The sequence below is a fragment of the Arvicola amphibius genome, chromosome 7, assembly GCF_903992535.2.
Source record: "Arvicola amphibius chromosome 7, mArvAmp1.2, whole genome shotgun sequence".
NCBI classification, from domain to species: Eukaryota; Metazoa; Chordata; class Mammalia; order Rodentia; family Cricetidae; genus Arvicola; species Arvicola amphibius.
Window position 1 is genome coordinate 80220930 of NC_052053.1, and position 19824 is coordinate 80240753.

The 19824-nt window shown below is 46.9% G+C and overlaps 1 protein-coding gene across 3 annotated transcripts in view; it reads left to right on the top strand.

Moving 5' to 3' along the window:
• The window catches only part of Ttc7b (tetratricopeptide repeat domain 7B), a 217301-nt gene that overhangs the window by 107738 nt on the left and 89739 nt on the right, over positions 1-19824 (top strand). For all 3 annotated transcript variants that reach the window (XM_038336771.1, XM_038336772.1, XM_038336773.1), the window contains 4 exons: positions 384-447; positions 3902-4039; positions 18132-18215; positions 19187-19291. In XM_038336771.1, coding sequence (XP_038192699.1) covers positions 384-447; positions 3902-4039; positions 18132-18215; positions 19187-19291 — 391 coding nt within the window. The remainder of the gene's footprint in view (positions 1-383; positions 448-3901; positions 4040-18131; positions 18216-19186; positions 19292-19824) is intronic.

A 19824-nucleotide genomic window follows, 5' to 3' on the forward strand; every position in this document is an offset into this window, starting at 1 on the left:
TGGCGGGTAGAGCTGCTGTCCACTGAAATGCGTGGCTTCCTGCTCTAAGCAAGCACCCTCTTGTTTGCATGCCGTTTTTAGACCAGTTTTACTTTCTGCCTCTGTAATAGGTACATATGTTATTTGGGCTTTTAACTTAGGTTTTTACCATTTTCTCTCACCATTCTGCTTGCCATTAAAATTTGTAGCAGAAATGTAATAATTCCACAGATTGCCATAGAAATAAGCAAGCTAATTCAAGTGTCCAAATTATACAGTATTTTTCATGGATTCTATATAAAAATGAAGATGCTTTTAGCCTTGCACTCTGCTTGTAGTCTGTAGTGGTGTAGCTCTTGTTATTTCAAAACTGCCATATACCAAAGTTGGTTTTCTTTATGCAGCATTTTTTGTCCTCAAGAAAATACTGAAGAGGCGCTGCTGTTACTGCTCATTAGTGAATCTATGGTAAGTGGAATGTGACTTTCATTGTTCCTTCCCCATCCTGAGACTTCCTTTATTGTTGTGCTCATTCCCTCGTTAGGATGATTTTTGGTCTAGAGAAAAATTTTCCAGAAGGAATGCCTAAGAGTGGGGTAAAGCAGCAGCACTTGGAAAAGAAAGATGCCTGAGTCCCTGGTCAGCTCTCCTACCACAGCAGAGGACTCTCAGCATATCCTGCATCCGTCAGCTATGATGGATGTTAGCATGTTCATATGCAAGGGGACTACAGTGGAAATGCTCCTCACAGGGGCTTGTCAGGGAGCGCAGCCCAGCATGGCCCCTGTGTATCTTCCCAGTGTGCTTAGTGAAGGCAGTACTGATGGGTCACTTGTGGGTACACCCCCTCTGCTTTCCTGGTGCTCTCACGCTGCCTCGCCACCTGCTCCTGCCCCTGCCCCTGCAGAATCTAGGGCTGTGGGAATGCCTCTGCTGTCTAGGGCTGCTGTCCTCAGGGCTGTTGCCGCCAGGCCACCATATTCCTTTGAAATTCACTCATTGTCTTTGGCCAGGATGTTGACTTTTGGTCTAAATTGTGTGTTTGTTGTCTATTGGGCTCCTGCTCTGTATAGCACTAGGAATGCCAGCCCTGGCTTGAAGCCTCGGTGCTGAAGTAGCTAGAACTACCCCAGGCCAGTAGTTTGTGCCTAGCACTTTAGCAGAAACACAGGTTGCCAGAGGCCCTGTCTGCTTTCTCTTTTTACAGATGAGGACTTAAAAGGCCAGAGTAAGCAAAGAGCATACAGTGTGTTGGCTTGCTGCAGCTGTCTGTGAATTGTGTGGTTCCTTCCTCAGAGCTTTCAGCCCAGCAGGCAGCCCAGAGGAAAAAGAATCGTAAGGGAAGCAAGTGAAGTCCCCACCCTCTACATGGTGGCCAGCTGGAGACTAGAGCTGTGCTGAGGGGAACTGCAGACAGAGAGCCAGGAGATAGGTGCTGTGTGCAGGGAAGAGGTGGCCAGCAGAGGCTAAGGCTTCCACATGCGTAACTCTCTTGCCTCAGGTTAAAACTTGGGGTTCTCTTGTTCTGCAGACTGGCCCAGAAGTGTTTACAAGAGCAGACTGCTTGAGTTACCATCGCTGTCCACTGGGCTGCTGTTGACGTCATTGGGCTCACTTCCTCTCTGGGAAGCAGGTTGCCCTGGTTCATCTTTCCTTGACCGTCAGCTTGTAACACAGGGTGGTGGCATTTATATTCTCTGCTCTGGCTTGGCAGAATCAGGGAAGGCACATAGGTGATGATGCTGGCAGCAGGTCTGGGACCATGTCTTCAAATGAGCAAGACTCACCCATTTGTCACTGGTGTAGAAGGCAGTGCGTGTTGGCCTTCCAGCTGTACTGGGCTCTGCACTTGGCAGTTAATTTCTTCAGTGCAAATGTGATTGGCTGTGGTGTCCATGCGCTCTCGCTGGTTACTGATGACAGTCGTGAGGTCAAGTGCATGGCCACATGCCTATAGCTCTTGTCCTAGTGTGGTATAGATGCTTTGGAGTGGTGTCTTCGGCTCACCTACTCCTTCATGGAAGTGAGAAAAGCACAGATAGCCTGTGCCAAGACCTTTGAGACAGTCAGGTTGGCCTCCATGGTTTCTGGAATTATCTCTTCAGGGGACAGTGAAATCTAGTGAAGTCATGGCTTCTCTGTAAACCTCTTGTACATGAAGTTGCCCTTAGGGGACTTTTTTTCCTCCAGTGTCCTTTGGCACTTTGATTTTTCATTTTTAGGACAGAAAATTATATGCTCAATTTCAGAACAAAGTAGGAACTGCCTTGTTCTTTGGATGTCTGGAAAAATTATATTTTTTATTAGTTCTGACTTTAACATAGAAGCATAAATTTCTTCACCATCTCTTCACGTACAAGAAGTCATTTGAAAGTGTAGCACTTCTCACTGCAGAGAAGATCCCTTTTCTCCCAGAGGAAGAATTTGTCAGAAGTGTGTCTGCATAATTCAGCCAAGTCAGCATTCTGGGTACTTGCTGGTGGGTCTGCCGAAGGTTCTAGGCTATACATCTCAAAATATAGCAATGCTTTCTGAAAAAGAGGACATATTAGAAATAGCTTGAAAACCTCTCCTACATAGTATCTGTTAATTTTGTTTTGTTTTCTTCCGGGCATTGGTCTCAGTATAGAACATTTATAGCAAATAAATACAGCAGGCCCTCCTTCTTTGGAGCATCTCTTGTTGGGTTCAAAAGGAGCTGCGTAAAGAAAACTTAGAATGAAGTCTTCAAAAGCAGGCTTGTTTTCTTAAGAGGTGACTCACTTTGTAGGAAGCGGCCTGTTTTATGTAGTCTCATTTGGCTTTGACATTTAAAAGTCCAGAGTTTTCAAGTGAGTAAGTTCTGATGGGTGGCTGAGACTAAACGCCTCGGACACACACAAAAAGAAGGCATTTTGCCTCATTAGCAAGAAGCAAGGTGTGTGTGTGTGACCTTTCAGAATGTCAGACAGGAAGATTAAACATCAGCCTAGGGGACAAGTGACCCCAGAACCTTATGTCCCATCCTCACAAGGAATGATGTGCAGGCCTTTCGCTGCTCCTCACACAGATGGGAGCAGAGACCTCTGTTCATTAGCAGAGCTGGGGGTGGGAGAAGCAGGCAGAAATCTAGCTTTAGTGATTTAGAACTCCCTATTAGGGGAAGAGAAAAGAAAATGAGGTAGCTATCAAGACTCTAGTGTGTGTGGTGTATCTGGAGGAATCTATGGAGAAATTAAATTTTAGGAGCAGTGAGAACATGTTGGTGTGCGGAGCAATTGCTTTTTGATAGACGGCCTGGGAAAGCGCGGCTGTTCTGGCGGGTTTCTGTGCGAAGAAGAGGGAAATTGGCCAGTGTTCTCTGGAGTCCTCTATGGCAACGTGAAAATTGCTCGCTTCTTATCTCATACATCTGTTGTGTGCTTCCTTTTAGAAGACTAAATTAATCTTTGAGGTCTGTTCCCATAGAGGTGTCATCCAGGAATTTGAGTGTCACTTAGTGACTGAGGGAAAGGTTTGATCACCTCCATGGGACCGTGGAACCTGAAGACACCATTCAGTGAGAGGAAGTACAGAGCTGGGAATGCTCTCCTGGTTCTCAGCATATACTAGAAGCCAGATCACAGAAGACACAGCATGGGGTTGGGGAATTCACTTGAAGGATGCTGTGGGTTGAGGCCCAGACAAGCTCTCTGCTCTGCCCAGCCTTGTAAGACTTCCTCCAAACACCTGCTGACAGGCTCGCATCTGGCCTTGAGTGTTAAGTCAGACCATAGTCTGTCTAGGGTGATCTGAGGATTTTGGATATATGGCTTGAGGTGATAGGTCCACTACTCACGCCTGTCCTGTGGAGCAGGAGAGCCTAGGTGGCCTCTATGTTATATGAAAATAGTAGAATGTAGGCTGGCTTATCATCTGTTTCTCTCTTCTATGTCATCTTCAGGCCAACCGAGATGCTGTGCTGAGCAGGATTCCTGAGCACAAGAGCGACCGCCTCATCAGCCTGCAAAGTGCGTCTGTGGTCTATGATTTACTGACCATTGCTCTAGGAAGAAGAGGCCAGTATGAGATGCTGTCAGAGGTACAGCTGCCAAGCCTGGCTGTTTTCCAGGTTGGGGCAGGGTGGGAGTCCATTTTTCCAGTCAAGATGACTTGGGGAAGGGCCATAAAACCTGGTCCCTGTTCCCTTCTGCCAGTGCATATATCGTTGGACCAGTTATTGACCTTTGCTCTCCTACTTTGGTTATTGAAATGATAGTGAGTTTCTTACTGTGGACCGGACCCTGCAGTCTGTGAGTGGACAGCGCTTCCCGAAGCAGTGTCTTTCCCAGTATAACTTCTGTCACAACCAAAACCTTTCATCTCCGACTCTAATGTCCTTAGCAAATAGTTTCATTTAAATTAGGACTGCGTAACTCCTGATGACATGACGTGGGTACTCACCATGAGGCTGACTGGCAGAAATCATTTCATGCCAGATAGGCACTGTCTTTGTTTAGAGGGTTGGGCTTGCTCAGAAATGGACTGGTAGATTCCAGGTCTTAAGCAAGGGGCCGTGATGTTCTTACCCCCTCTGCTAGGAAACACTTAGGACAGACATGTGATGTTTTGGTTTCATGTGGAGTTAGTTCATCTGAGCTGGGGTTATGAATTATTAAGCTTCTGCCCAGAATACCAAATTTTGAGGAGGCAAAATAAGTCAGGAGACCAACTTATCTTTCTTAGCAAAACAGAAAAAGAGGGACAGAAACAACCTATTTTGTTAAAATAAACTTTTATGTGTTATTTATCTTTCTCTTTCTAAATTTATATCCATTGCAACAGCCTCTGGGCACGAGGACAGGGAGTGGAATACTGTAACAGATTGGCTGAAATCAGACCAGAGCTCGGCTCAGCCTCCAGCCCGCGGTGCTCGCCACATTCGGCAGGAACCCAGGGACAGACGAGCATGTGTAGCTTACTTCTGCTTTCAGTCTTTGGTTTGGTGACTAGACGGGACAATGGTTATTCAGCCTTCTGAAAAACCAAATCCCCCACAAGGCAGTGAGACAGTGAAGTGTGTCCAGGTGCCCAAACATACATTACCTTCCCTGCTAGGACCCCGCTCAGGCCTAGGCTTGGGTTGGATGTTCTCACTTAGCCTTCCAGTTCCCTCTGTGGGCCTACCCCTTAGTTCCCTGGGCCTGTACATCCCTCGGAGACTTTTGACTTGGTACCATCTCCTTGTCTTGTCTGTTAGAAATATAAATTGATTAATAGGATTATAAAATTCATTTTTTCAGTATATATGTATATTATAACCTGCCCAGTGCCAAGGGCTGTATAGGGTTGGGAATGCAGTTCTGAGAGGGATATTCTCTCTATACACTAGTAGCCACCAGTCTACAGGTAAACAGCAAGCAACAAGAACTTACTGCATATATGACTGACCCAGGAAGACCCATATCCTATGATAAAGGCCTTAGACACATTGCTTCAGCCTTTCCTACCTTTTACAGGTAGTTGGGGCTTTTTCCACAAATGTGATAGCTGCAGTGACTCAGATCTTCTAATGAACACAGTTTGATGCCATACAAGAAAGATGAGGCACCCTGGTACCTAGAGGGGATGGGGGAGGAGTGTCCAGTCCATCATCACTGAGGATGGAGCCAGGCCACCCTCAATTAAGCAAGAACCCTCCTTCCACCTCAGATAACATCTTAGAATGGCCTGCTTGCCCATTTCCTCATTTACTGGGGTTTTCTTCAGTGTAGCCAGAGACTGCACTTTTGTTCCCAGACACCCAGACTTGAATAATGACACAGAACCTATATTAATTACAACACTCTTTGGCCAATGGCTCAGGCATATTCCTAGCTAGCTCTTACATCTTAAATTAACCCATTTCTATTAGTCTGTGTATTGCCACGTGGCCATGGCATTGCCTCATTTTCTATGTGTCTTGTTTCGATGGCAGCTGGCTGGCATCTCTTCGACTCTGCCTACTCTCTCTCTACATCTCATTTGCTCATTAACCAGTAAAAGCAACACATATACAGAAGGACTTCTCACATCACTTGAATCTACTTGGCTTGTTTTTGCTGCTCTCATTTACCCTTGTACTTTTTCAAGATTTTTAGTTAAAACAGGAAAAGAACATTTTTTTGAGTTGCGGTAAAGTTCACATATCAAACTTAGTAGTATATAATTCAATGCTGTTTGATACATCCCTACCACTGTATGGTTGTATTAGTCAGCTCTTTAGCTCCATAGTGAGATTCCTGGCACAGACTACCGAAAAGAGGATTATTGATCCCACAGTCTTAGAGGTTCCTAGTCTATGACATAGCCTCTGTGGAGAGAGCCGCTGCTTGGCTTTGTCAGCTTACCCCAGGTAGCAGTGGTAAGAGAACCTTTGAGAACAAACAAGAGGTTGCATCTCAAATCAGGAGCAGAAAGGATGGGAGGAGCCAAGATTGCTTATTCTCTTGCATGCCCCCCTTTTGAGAACTCACAAGGTGCGTGAGGACTGCATCATGGCCCCGATGCTTTGAGGCCCACACCCTGGCAGTCATACCATCTTCCCAAAGTGCATCCTGCACACAGACATTCAATGCAGGAACCCCTGTGAACACCAAAGTCATAGCAGCAACTATCATCTTTGATTCCTAAACATTTTATCATCCTAAAAGGGAAGCCAGGTCTGGAGAGATAACTAAACATGCTTGCTGTTCCTGCAGACCCCCAGAGTTCAGTTCCCAGCACCCACATCTGGTGACTCACGGCTGTTTACAGATTGCACACATCATAACTTATTTCAACATTTTATTCTGTTTTATGAATGAGTAATAACCCATTGTATGAATATATCGCAACTTGCTTTGGAGCTCAGTGCTTGAGCTGGTTCTACCTTCTGGCCAATACGAAATAGTGTGTGAGGACAGCTGGATTTGCCGCTAATGTTCATGAATAGATTTCCACTCTTCTGTTTAGAAAGCGTTTTTCCTTTCCTCGTACAATAAAATTTACTTTGGCATTTTTCTCTCTGTCATAAGAAACAGCTCTGCATGCTCCTTGAAGAATCAAACACAAGAAATATAAATCAAGAAAATAAAAGTCACTTAGAGTTCAGAAATCCTGAGCTGGCTGACTGTCCACCAGCATCTTAGAGACCATCTTTAGTCCATCTTTATGAAGAACAACCTGAGGGTGTGTGTGTGTGTGTGTGTGTGTGTGTGTGTGTGTGTGTGTTGCATGCACTTCAGTATGCTGGTGCACCCTCATGCAGACGCTGACAAAAGATCTCATATGTCTTTCTCTATTGCTCTCTAGGCTATTGCCTTGAGATAGAACCTCAGTGAATGAGAAACCACTCTTTCAGCTAGACTGGCTGGACATTAAGATCTTGGAATTCTCCCACACACACACTCCAGTGTTGAGGTTACAGGCACACACAAACATACCTGCCTTTTTACTTGGTTTCTGGGCGTCCAAACATCTCCTTGCAAAACAAGTGCTCCTACCACTGCACCATCTCCTCAGATAGTAGTTAATTCATGTAAACTCATGGAGCCAGCACCCGGAGCTCATTGTGCGGCAGCTGAATGCTTAGACGTTGCTGATCTTCCAGTGTACACAGGAGCTACCAGACACAGGGCAGTGACAGAGTCTACAAGGTACAAGAGAGACTCTTACCTGGCTGTAGAGCTCACATAGACACATGTGAAAGATGGTGAAATCAGAGAAGACAGCAGAGCGAAGCTGTGGCTCCCTAGCTAGGAACAGGCCAGTTCTAGGTGAGGGTTTGGAGTGTGCTGGGTAGAGGGGATGAGCTACTACATCTGAATGGCGTCAAGGCCTGGTGGGAAGTAAATGCAGTCCTCCTCCTTATTGGCAGTTTTGCCCTAGGGTTTCAGTTTTCTGTAGTCAGTCTTGGTCCAAGAAATAAGCTTTGAAATAAACAATTCAGAGGCTCAGTTGCTTGCCATGTAGAGAAGCATGATGAAACCTTGCCCCACCCTGCTCCGGAAGGAGAAGACAGGGAGGGTCAAGACTGACTTGTCCCTCCGCCTGCTCTTCAGCCCTTGAGTGCCCGTCTCACTGACTATAGGTAGGCAGTGCTGTCAGTGCTGCCTCCCACACCTCATGACAGTCCTGAGGGGCGTATAGAAGGGAACATCTGTGTCGGTTTGGGGTGGGCCCCTCTCCAACAGGATCTAGTCACCTGCCCTGACTGATGAATGAGCTGTCCATGTGTCCTCAGAAACTGTGGCATCTTCTGCGCTCAGAGCACCACTGCGCCGGGCTTTGGGGGGAAGAGGTTTTGTCTGTGAGCCTTCCCTCCTGTCCCCAACAAGCCTCATGTCCACAAGAGCAGGCTTTTCCTGCCTTTTGGCTCTTCTCCTTCGCCAACCTGGGCCCACAGGCACCAGAAAAATAAAAGACAGTGACTCCGCCGTGAGTGTGCCCCTCCCCTGGCACTGGCACCGCGGCAGCAGGTGTGTGTGAAAGCACCGTGGAGGGCAGGGGACGCTGTTCTCTCTGCGTCCCATTCTTTCTCGAGATGGAGGGCCTGTGCCCATGTCAGCATTTCTTTTCCTCAGGGCCCTGTTTACCCTGTTAGTGGGCATGAAGACTGGAACAGTAGAAGGAGACCGAAGTTTATCATGGCCTTTGTCTGACAAGTTTAAATATGAGCACAGTGTTTACCATCGCCCTAGTGCTGGGTTTTCATGGTTTTTAAAGGACTAATTGTGAGCCCTGCTGAAAAGTTTGTGTAGGAAGGAACACTTCTTTTTTCCCCTTCAATTTAAACAGCAGCCCTAGTTGGCATGACAACCCCTCTATTAAAAATAAAGCCAGGAGCCCTGCTTCCTCTGTTTTTCAGAATGAACCCAAGCTGCTAAGGAGGTTTGTTTCTCAAGTCTGACTATTAGCAGTTCCACTTTGACAGGATATTATGGGGTCTTTTTGAGATGGTGTGTGTTCCCCCTACATAGACATGGCAGCTTTAACAACAGAAGGGATATTTTTAATCTTCCCATTGAAGCCATATTCATTTGTCTATGGTAAATCTGTAGTTCTGTGGGTAGAACGGGATGGCTAATGATGGTACCAAAAGGACGTTTGTACCTCCGCCATCTCAACCCTTTTGATACCCGGACTCTGGAAATGCCGCCCGCCTCCAGCCCTGTGTAGTGGGCTACCATCAACTAGGAGGCCTCAGAGCCTGACTGCACCCTGCCCTGCCCTGGGTACCCAGGTGAGGTGGCCAGTGAAGAGACTGTTATCGTACATAGGGCACAGCCCAGGTCCTCATGGGCCCAGGGAGCCCTTGGTGAAACGCCACTACTTTGCAGCCAGCGTCCACTCAGCTTTTCTTGTGTTTTGTAAATAAACTCTCCTGGAAGAGCAATGAGTACATCTTCTCAGACCCAGGGTCTAAGGGTCCCTCAGTGAGAACTAAGACACTGTAGGAAACATGGACCTTTCTTGGGACAGAGCCACTAGATAGATCTCAACTCTGGCCTACCTTTTTGAGCCAATGGTTCTGGTAGAACCATTAATGCCATTTTTGCGTGACAGCCTGCCCCAGCAAATCTCAACCCTGGTGCAGTCGCTGGGGTCTCCATCTCCCCACTGTGGAAGTCTTAGTAAAGCCTGCTTTCCTCACCTCAGTGAGAATGCTGGTTCTCCTCAGAGCAGCGGGAGCAACAGGAACACCCTTAGTGGCTCCAGCTTCGAGAAACACTTTTCCAGGTGTACACTGCCTCGTGTTTCATTTTCGTTTTTTTCTTTAAAAAAAATAGTATGGTGTCTCAATCTTTGAAAGACACAATTCATAAATATTTAATGACATTCACACTGGTACGCAGCTGTCATCACCATTCCAAATGTATTCATTAACTCAAATAGAACTTTACATAGTTAGCAATAGTTCTCCATCCCCTTCTTGCGCACGCGCACACACACACACATACACACACACACACACACACCCCTCATCTTTCTGCCTATGAATTTGCCTATTTCAGGTGCCTAGTATAAACAAGCCATGTAGCATGTGCCCTTTTATGTCTGGCTAAGCTAATGTTTTTAAGATTCAGCTTTGTTATGATAGTACATTTGACAGCATATTATCAGAACTGCATCCTTTTTTGTCAGAATAATGGTCCACTATCTTCACCTGACACATTTTGTTTATCCATTCATTTATAGACGGACGCGTTAGTTGTTTTCACCTTTTGGCTATGGTGAATGCGCCATGAACACTACCACATTCTAACACTTGGCATAAATTTGATCATCCAGTCCGTACCCTTTATGTCTGCCTTATTCCCTTTGCTGGTCTTCGTAAGCCGGCCTTGTTGTCACAGTGGATCTGACAGGACCTCCAGCGCTCCCGAGTTCTCTTGCCAGTTCTCTAGGGGTGGAGCCGCCAAGTCATATGGAAATTCTGTGTTGACCTTTTTGAGGAACTGCCAACTTTTTCACAGTGCCTTCCCATCTCACCTCCTATTCTGGTTCTCCCATGCTCACCAGTATCTGTTACTTTGATTATAGCCCCTCCGGTAGGTGTTCAGTGATATTTCATTGTGGGTTTGACTTGCATTTCCCTAATGCATAGAACATCTTTTCATCTACTTATTGTCCATTTGTATGTCCTCTTTGGACAGATACTATTCAAGCCTTGTGTCCATATTTAAATTGTTACAGTTGTTCGTTATGTAAGATGTATGATAAACTCTCATCAGATGCATGGCTTGCAGATAGTTTTCCTGCCCTGCATATTTCTATTTGCTTTCTCAGTCATGTCCTTTAATGAGCAAGGGTTTGATTCTAACTAAGCCCTGTGCATTTTCTTCTGCTACTTCAGCTTTGTCTTTCTGAGGATCCATTGGTTCAGTGCCAAACCCAGTCGTCTCCACTCCTGTGCTTAGGGCTATGGAGCTCTTCTGGGTGGATTTTGTATGTAATGTCTTGTTTGGTTTTTCTGTTGCTGTCATGAAATACTCAGACAAGCAGCTCAAGGGAGAAAGGGCTTATATGGCTTTAACTACAGGTTACAGTCCACCAAACAGAGAAGTCACAGCACCAGGACCCTGAGAATACTGGTCACATGATATCTGTTGTGAAGAGCAGAAAACTTGAAGTTAATGTATGCATGCTAGTGCTCCACCCCCTTCTCTAGTCTTATACACTCCATGACCCAAAAGTGCAGGGCATGACGCCAGCCAGGCGGGGCTTCCCATCTCAATTAACATAACCAAGATCATCTCTCGCAGACATTCTCAGAGGGTCTTCTCCAGGTGATTCTAGACTGTGTCACGTGGACAGTCAGAACTGACCATCACGGAGGCCATTGTTTTGGGTATGGAAATCACATAATCCAACACTTTTCGTTGAAGAAATTATTCTTTCCCTTTTTGAATGGACTCATCACTCTTGCAGAAGCCATACTGGCCATGTCTGTAGTCTTTATTCTGTTTCGCTGGCCTGTATGTTTTTAGCTTTCAAATGAACATCAAGAAAGGGCCCTCAGGATACGATCTAATCACCTCCACTCCAGTCCTGTCAGGAACTCCGTCTCTAGAGTCTCCGGAGCTCGCCGCACTCATCCCCGTTCCTTCTCTTTTGTCTGTGGCTCTCCTTAGGACAGAGCTGGTAGACTTCCTAACTCCGTGTGCTCCTTCTCTTCACTTCGATGCACATTTGCTTTGTGTATAGCTGCCCACTGACCCGTGTGCCACTGGCCTGCCACACTCCTGGCTCCATCCTTCCCTCTGTAGTCTTTGCGTCCCTATGCAAGGCAAATATGCAGCCACCATCTAAGGGTTAAAACTTGATGTCCCAAGCCAGGTGAGAGGGGCTAATAACAAAGATTAGATGGGGAAAGGCAAATGAGGAGGAGGTAGAGTAGAGGAACTGAGTTTAGTGCTTTTTGCAAGGCCAACAAAGAGCGCAGCAGAGGGGGTTGGATTTGAGTAGGAACCCAGGCTCCTATACTCTGTGCACACTTGTCAAGCTGCTTCATAGGGTTGAGAAGGTTGACTGCCGGAGGATGCCATCTGGGACCATTAAAATACCTCAATTTCTATTCTCACTGTGGCCAGAGGCAATAATGTCCTTTAATTTAAGCATTTCCCAAAATAGTAAAACTTGGTGATCCTCTGCTTGAAGCACTGTTTGAAAGCCACAAAAAAAAGGCAGGGAGGGGTGGGGGGGCCAAAATAAGGGGGAGGAAACTTGAGCGAGCTTTGACATTGTGTATATTTTCCCACACTTCGAGAGGGGAGGCTTTTGCTTGTTCCTTCCAATCCTGTAAGTATGACTTTTAGAAGCCATTTCCTGGACTCATTCTTCTCTGAGGCAGACTGCTCAAACTTCATTTTAATTTGTACTTTTAGTTTTAATTAATTTAAAAATAAGAGCACTGTGAGACCTGGGTTCTGATTCTGCTCTGTCACTGTGTGCCGTAGACAGGTCTTGCTGGCTCTCTGGGTCTTCATCCCCACATTTGTAAAGTGAGACTGAGAGCAGGGAACCCCCTGTGATTCGGTGTTCTGTGCGTCCCGAATAGCTAAGGAGCTTAGGTTTTCCCTGCTAAAAGGAGCACCGTGTCATTCGTCTGCCTTGGTAATTTTTTAATGGGTTATTACACAACTGCAAAGACTTATATTAATGACATTTAGTAACCTACTCATTAAATACGTACAATGCAAGAAATAACATCCTCCTAGGTGAAGGGCCCTGGAGGATCTCTGCAGTGAGAACTGTCCACAAGGAAAAGGAAGAGAGCTTGGGAGGTACTGTTCTCTTAGCGGTGATGGGTGTCAGTTTGGGGTATCAAGCCAAGAGTACGGGGTATCAAGCCAAGAGTACGAGGTATCTGATTATTTATTTCTACCCTTTCCCCTGTGGGTTTTGGATGCTGAGTCTCAGTCTTGAATTCCCAGAATAAGCCCTGGCTTCTCCCTGCTGTGGTATTGTGCAGCTGTCGCTGCCACACACCCTGTTGGTGTAATTGGGCTTTACATACAAGGAAGGTAGTTGCTAAGTCCTTTCCTTATGCCAGAAGAGCAGCTCTTCCCAGAACCCTTCAAAGACAGCTTCATATGAAAAGCCAAAATAAGAGAAAGGCAAAGTCCTTACGCCAGCAGGGAAGAAGTTTACAGGTGACATGCTGACAGCCACTCACATGACGATGCCCTCAGCCTCTAGGGACCCACTGCCACCTATCCATGGCATCAGAGGGTGTTGGAATACTTGTCCGTCCTGGAAAGCCATCATACTGCAGCTACATTCATCTTCTCCACGATGCTGTGTGCACCTGACCCACATCCCTCCCCAAGCCTCACCGCCTTCCTCTGACACCAGAAATAAAAGGGGCCAGGGTCTCGCTCTCAGTGACTGTTTCCCACCCAGGCTCCTGTCACTCTCCCATCCCCAGGGACTTTCCTGCTTCAGATCAGAACCCACATTGTGTCACAAAAGCAAGCCACAGCAGCTGTCAAAATTGCAGAATTTCTATGCTCAGTCCACCAGACACCCTTGGGAGCACTGCCCGTGCACCGCTTCTGCCCCCACGGATAGCCCTGTGGCTAGAGAAGGGGGTGGTGATCAAGCCTTGGCCATCTGATCTCAGAGCTGGTGTCTTCTCTACAAAGCCATGCCAGCTCTGTGCGCTCCAGCAGCTTCTCGCCACTGTGCACGTGACACCTGCTGCCTTCTGAGAAGTCTGTTGTCATCGGTCCTTCGTCTTCTCTAGAAACACTACTGAAATACGTGTGTTCTTCATTTTATTTTGTCAGCCTTCATTTTCTCAGCAACCTGCTTTCACAAACATTCAGACTGGCCACTTGCACTGTCACACAGTAGTGTCTCAGGTGTCTTAGAGGCTCCTCAGACAATGGGCTGAGCACCCACCCCTGTAGGAGAAAGGTTATGGGCACCAGGTGTCTCCAGTCACAGCTCAAGTCTCTTCCTGTAATTGGGTGACCTGAGTTCTTAGAGGTGAATGACTGAGTATTCCTGAGAACGTAAGGGAGGGCTTGGCTGGATCTGCAAACATTGGCCATGGCCTTGGAGTCTTGGAGCATCTGGAGCTGTTTGGACATTTCAGAGCTGGTGTGATTGACTGTGTGGCGAAGATGCCAAGAGCCCACAGGAAGGCAGGACTATCAGCTGTGACACAGTGCACACATCTCTGAATCTCTGATCTGGGTGAAGTTAGTTTATCATTGTTAGTTTGCACAGTCAGTCATTCTCTCTCTCTCTCTCTCTCTCTCTCTCTCTCTCTCTCTCTCTCTCTCTCCTTTCTTTAAGTTTTATTTTGTATGAATGTATATTTCGCCTGCATGTATGTTTGTACACCATGTGCATGTCTGGTACCCAAGGAGACCAGAAGAATGAATCAGAGGCCTTGGAACTGGAGTTACAGACTGTTGTGAGCTGCCATGTGGGTGCTAGGAACCAAACCCAGGTCGTCTGGAAGATCAACCAGTGCTCTTAACTTCTAAGCATCTATCTCTCCAGCTACTCTCATTGCTTTTTGAGTCAGGGTCTCACTATGTAGTACATGCTGGCCTCCTGAGTACCAAGGTTATAGGCATCCACCACCATACCTGGCTAAAGTATTAAGGGCTTAGGGTGTTTGCTTGTTTGTGTGGTATGTATGTATGTGTGTATGGTACTTAGTGTAGAGCCCAGGGCTGTGCATATGCTAGGCAAGTACACTTCAATAAGTTGTATCCCAACCCTTTTGAAGTACACCCTCAGCCTTTATAACTCTCTTTGTGATTCCTCCATGGCTTATCATGGGATGTGGGTTGCTATAGCCTTGGGAGAGAGGATCAAGCTAGAAGACTCTGAAAGTCATTGTTGAGGAAATGCATGGCTTGCCTCATCCTTGTCAAGCTGAGTGCTTTTTAAAGCTCGGCCGGAAATGTACCGCTTGGCTGGCTGTCAGAGAATCATAAAGTTTCTTGACAATCCTGCAGATTGTAAAGATCTCAGTATTTAATAGCTTCAGGGATCCATCCTAAAGAGGCTTTGGGAGCAGGCACCTCATTAGCAGAAAGAGTGCTGCTGGAGCCTGCAACCCTTAGGGATCGTGAGGCCCCCTGTCCAGTACACGATGCTGTCCATAGGAAGAGTAGCTGCTGAGTGGGGTGTGAGTGACGTGGCTGTCATTGGAGACTCTGCTGCACCATGATTAGAAGCTCAGACTCTGGGACCAGGCTACTGGATTCACAGCTGGCTCTGTCATCAGCTCACTGAGATGCCGTGTGTCTCTTAAATCCGTGTGCTTCAGCCTCCTGGCCCTTCAAGGAGGATGGTACCCGTACCTTCCTGTGCTGTATAGGATTTTAAAGATGACCAAAGGAGCCAATGCTTAAAATAGTGACTGGCTACGTAGCAAGTGCTACCAAAAGCCTTGCCTCAGAGGTATGCAAGCCACATGTTAGCCTGGTTCTGTGGTATTGGGCCTTGTTTGTGAGGGTTTCATATGAAATTATTTTATAGGATGCAGAAGGCAGTGGCTACTTACTGTGAGTCTGGAGTTAGGATCCAATGACATGTATTATGTAATCTGGGTGTGTGGGGGGGGGCTGAGCTTCCCACCCAGAGTTCAAAGGTATTCATTATTTCCCTGTAGGTTCATGCTTTTGCTTTCCACATTTGCCTCTTGTTTGCCCTACACAGATTTTTATGAAACATTGAGGCAAAATTCAATTTAAAATATTTTCTTTAGGAGTAAGTAGTCATAGTACTGTTTGCTATAAAGTTTCTCTTTTTTTTTTCCCTACTAACCTGTAATGCTAGCTTGCTCTTTTTTCTCCTCCCTGCCTGCAGCTTTTTTAAACAGGGACTCATTTTATTGTCTGGCTGGCCTGGAACTCACTTTGTAGGCCAGGATGGACTCTAACTCACAGAGATCCACCTGCCTCTGGCTTGTGCGTGCTGGGATTAAAGGTGTGCGCCACCATGGCTGGCCAAGCTCCTTCACAAAGGTTCTGTGCACTCATGGACTTCTGGTCTCTGGCTATCCAACGGCAGTTTGCTTGATCATGGAGCACTCTTACTTCATCTTAATTACAACTTCAGAAAAAGATCTTGGCAAAACCAAGATGCCTCTACCTTTGATTATATATATAAGCCAGGTAGTGGTGGTGGTGCACACCTTTAATCCCAGCACTTGGGAGGCAGAGACAAGTCCCTGTGAGTTCGAGGTCAGCCTGGCCTACAAAGAGTTCCAGGACAGCAAGACCTACACAGAGAAACCCTGTCTTGAAAAAAACAAAACAACAAAACAAGAATAATTAACAACAAAAAAATTGATCTGGCCAAATTGCTCAGTGGGTAAAAACACTCACTGTCAAGCCTGGTGACCTGAGTTTGCTCACATGCGTGCATGTGTGCATGCATTTGCTTGTGTAAAAGTGTGCTGCATGTTAGGGGCCAGAGGTGAATGCTGGTTGTCTTCTTCAGTGACCTTCCCCTTTATTTTTGAGACAGCGTCTCTCACTAAACCAAGAGGCTCCTGGTTTGGACCAGAGTAACTGCACTTCACAGGAACTCACTGTCATGCCTGGCTTTTTTTACATGGGTGCCGGAGACCCAAACTCAGGTCCTTGTGTTTGCACAAGCACTTTACCAGCTGAGCTATCTCCCCAGCCTCTACAAATGCTAGAATTGTCTTCTCCACTCCCCAACCTCCCCATTTTGTTTTATTGTGTGTTAGGTCTTGTGTTTGTGCATCGCCCCCTCTGTGAGCCACTTCGTTCCTTCTCCCTGCCCTTCCCTCTGTCCATTAGCTGAGAGGAACCCGTCGTTTTCTGTTCCATGCACTGCAGAGAAGACAGACCGGCATGAAGTGCTCTAGGTGTCATGGCACACTCAGGCCAGTCTCAGTGACCTTGCCATAAACAGTCTGCAGGCTTCCTGGTTACCCAAGCCTTTCCTTTACCGTGCTTTACCTCTCTTGGCTCTGATATTTCATTTTTATCCCAACAACCACTGCACTCCACCCTGACAGAGCAAGCAGTGGTCTGGGCAGGCAGCCCTCTTTGTCCCCCTGTCCCTCGAGGCACCTGCCTTGCCACACGTTCATTCCAGGAGCCTGGTGCGCTTATGTCTTCTGGGACCTGTGTGTCCCTCGGTTCTCTCTCTGTCTGCTCGGCCCTCCTTGCTGAAGATCTGCTCCATTTCTTTGCCTCCGCCAGGAAATACGGACATGATGAAGTAGCCTCTCCGCATCCTCCACCTTGGCTCTGCAGAGCCTCCTTCCACTCCTCGTCTGCACCTCTTCTCCTCCAGTGCGCTGCACCGCGTCCTCATGCCCCTTTGAGACTGAGTGGTGGCATGCTTCCATGCCCTCTCTGCAGAGTCTCCACTTGAGTTTCTGTTCTCAGTCTCCTTTCCTTCCTCTTCAAGAGAAGTGTTGCCCGCCGTCTCCTGTGGTGGCTCCAACTTGGACAAATTGTGGATTGTGAAGCCCCTAGAACACTTCACTTCATAGCGAATGTGTCATGTTTTCTACTGGCACCTTGCTCCCCAAGAGGGCAGTTTGTCAGTTGTGTGCCACAGCAAGCTGGCCAGCCCTGGAGAAACCAAGAAGCAGAGCGTGCCCTTGTGCTGGAACTGGAGAATGAAAGCAGTTCATTAATACCGATGTGGTAACCGAAGAAAAGAAAAAATAATTTGGAAAAGCAGATGACATGGCTCCAGCCCAAACTCTTACTGATCTGTTTGTCAAATTGGCTTCACTGGGCTTGCCATGGCCAAATTGAGGCACAGTCTTCGCCCTCCTCCTACCATTCCTGCCTCTCAATCAGGTTCTTTTCTCATCACGGCCCAGTTCAGTGGCCATTCTTGTAAATGCCACTCCTCACGCTTTTGTTCACTTCTCATAGAACTTCTATTTCTGCCCAGTTTGGGCCTTGTGGTTGGGATGTTTGTATGCCAACCTCCATCTCTTCTCAGAGCAAAATGTTTCTTGTGTCTACCAGCTATTAATTGTTCTAGCCTTTGGCATCATGCTCTGCATGGCGAGGGAACGCCTTGGAAGGTGGAGAGTTCTAGGCATTGAAGGTTGGTGGAGCTGGCAGACTTAACTACTGTGGATTCATACTCACCCAGGTCTGCTCCAACAGTTCTCAGCATGTAGATGTTGTTTTCTTCTTTCCAACCAGTGCTTAGAAAGAGCCATGAAGTTTGCCTTTGAGGAGTTCCACCTCTGGTACCAGTTTGCTCTGTCTCTGATGGCTGCTGGAAAGGTGAGTCTTTTCATGAGTGCTGCTTTCTATCTAGGCTTTTGCAGTTAAATTTCTTGAAGGATATATCGTCCACCTCATAGAATGCTAAAATGGGATTTCAAACTATCCTATGGCCTTTTCATAATGGATCACCAAATTTAATTATTTAGGGCCCAAGATGGATATAGCACTAAGATGGGGAGTGCTTAATTTGTCTTTTTTTTAACCTATTGTGACTCATTCATGTCAAATGTACATGGTTGGATCAAGTCTTGAGCTCCTTTGGGGATGTAAACATGACCCAGAGGTGTGTGCATATGTGTGCACATGTGTCCAAGAGTGGGGAGGTGCTGGGATTAGGGTGATGGTGGAGGATCTTTAGTATCTTTACGTGGGTAGTGTTAAGCCGCAGGTGCTACTAGCCATAAACATGGCTGCTGCTGCTTGGTGGAAGCCTGGCTGCTTCCATAGCTGGATGACACAGGCATGTCACTTAGTGCCTCCGTTTTCTTTGTGGTAAAATGGAGTGGTGATAAGTGCCTACTTCCTAGAGTTATCGGCAAATGCAGAAACATGCACAAATGCTTGGGGTGGCAGTCCTGCCATATGCATTCGTGATAAAGATGCAACCATTAGAAAGTCTGGCATTCAGTAAATTGTGAAGTGCGCCATAGATTATTTGTGCTAACTGAGCTCAGAAATATGGTTTGGTGTGCTTCTAATTAGTGTTTGTTTTTTATAGCAGTGTAAACTTCTGCAGTCTGTTTTTCTCACTGTTGCAGTGGCTGCATAAGCAAGGAGTGAACTAGGCATGTACTAGGGCGCATTGCAACTTGCTCGTGATAGCAGTTCACGCCTCCGTCACTGTGAGCCCCAAGCTCTGGTTATACAGGCCCTGGTCCCTGCTTGGGTAGGAAACCCCTCTGAGAAGGCTGGAATGTTTCGCTCTATCTGACAATGTGAGTTTGCAAAACTGTGCTGTCCCTCTGCAGTCCGCCCGGGCCGTGAAGGTGCTGAAGGAATGCATCCGGCTGAAGCCCGACGATGCCACCATCCCACTCCTGGCAGCCAAGCTCTGTGTGGGTTCCCTTCACTGGGTAAGTGGGTGTTCTCCCCTTCTGCACAGGGCTCTAGCCCAGTGTCAGCTTCCGCCACGCCTCCTTGTCAAGCCTCACTCACCCTAAGGAAGTCAGTGATTTCCAGGGTGCTCCGGGTTTTCTTTTGTAGCGACTAGAAGCCACTGGATTCACACTTGGAGAGATACAGCTTGCTGTGTGTGACATGTATGACTGGGAAGGTTTGCCCTCTGCCTCAACACAACTTCCTTCACACATCTTTCTTCACAAGCACTTTCTTCAGATAGTCTTGTTCAAACTTGAATGTGGCAGTATAATTTATCAGGGTTCTAGTACCTCACCAAACACAGCATTAGGAAGCAGAAAACTCTGGTTAACTTGCTCAGCTGGTAGTGTCTCCTACAGTGGGGCTGTAACCTCTTTGTTTCAACTTCATATCCAGTTAATGCATGTGAAGTCTTTTGCCCGAAGCCCAGGACTCCCTGCTAACTCAGGTTTCCTTCCCCTCCAGTCCTCACTTCCTTTGTTCCCATGTGTTCTCACCCAACAGTAGG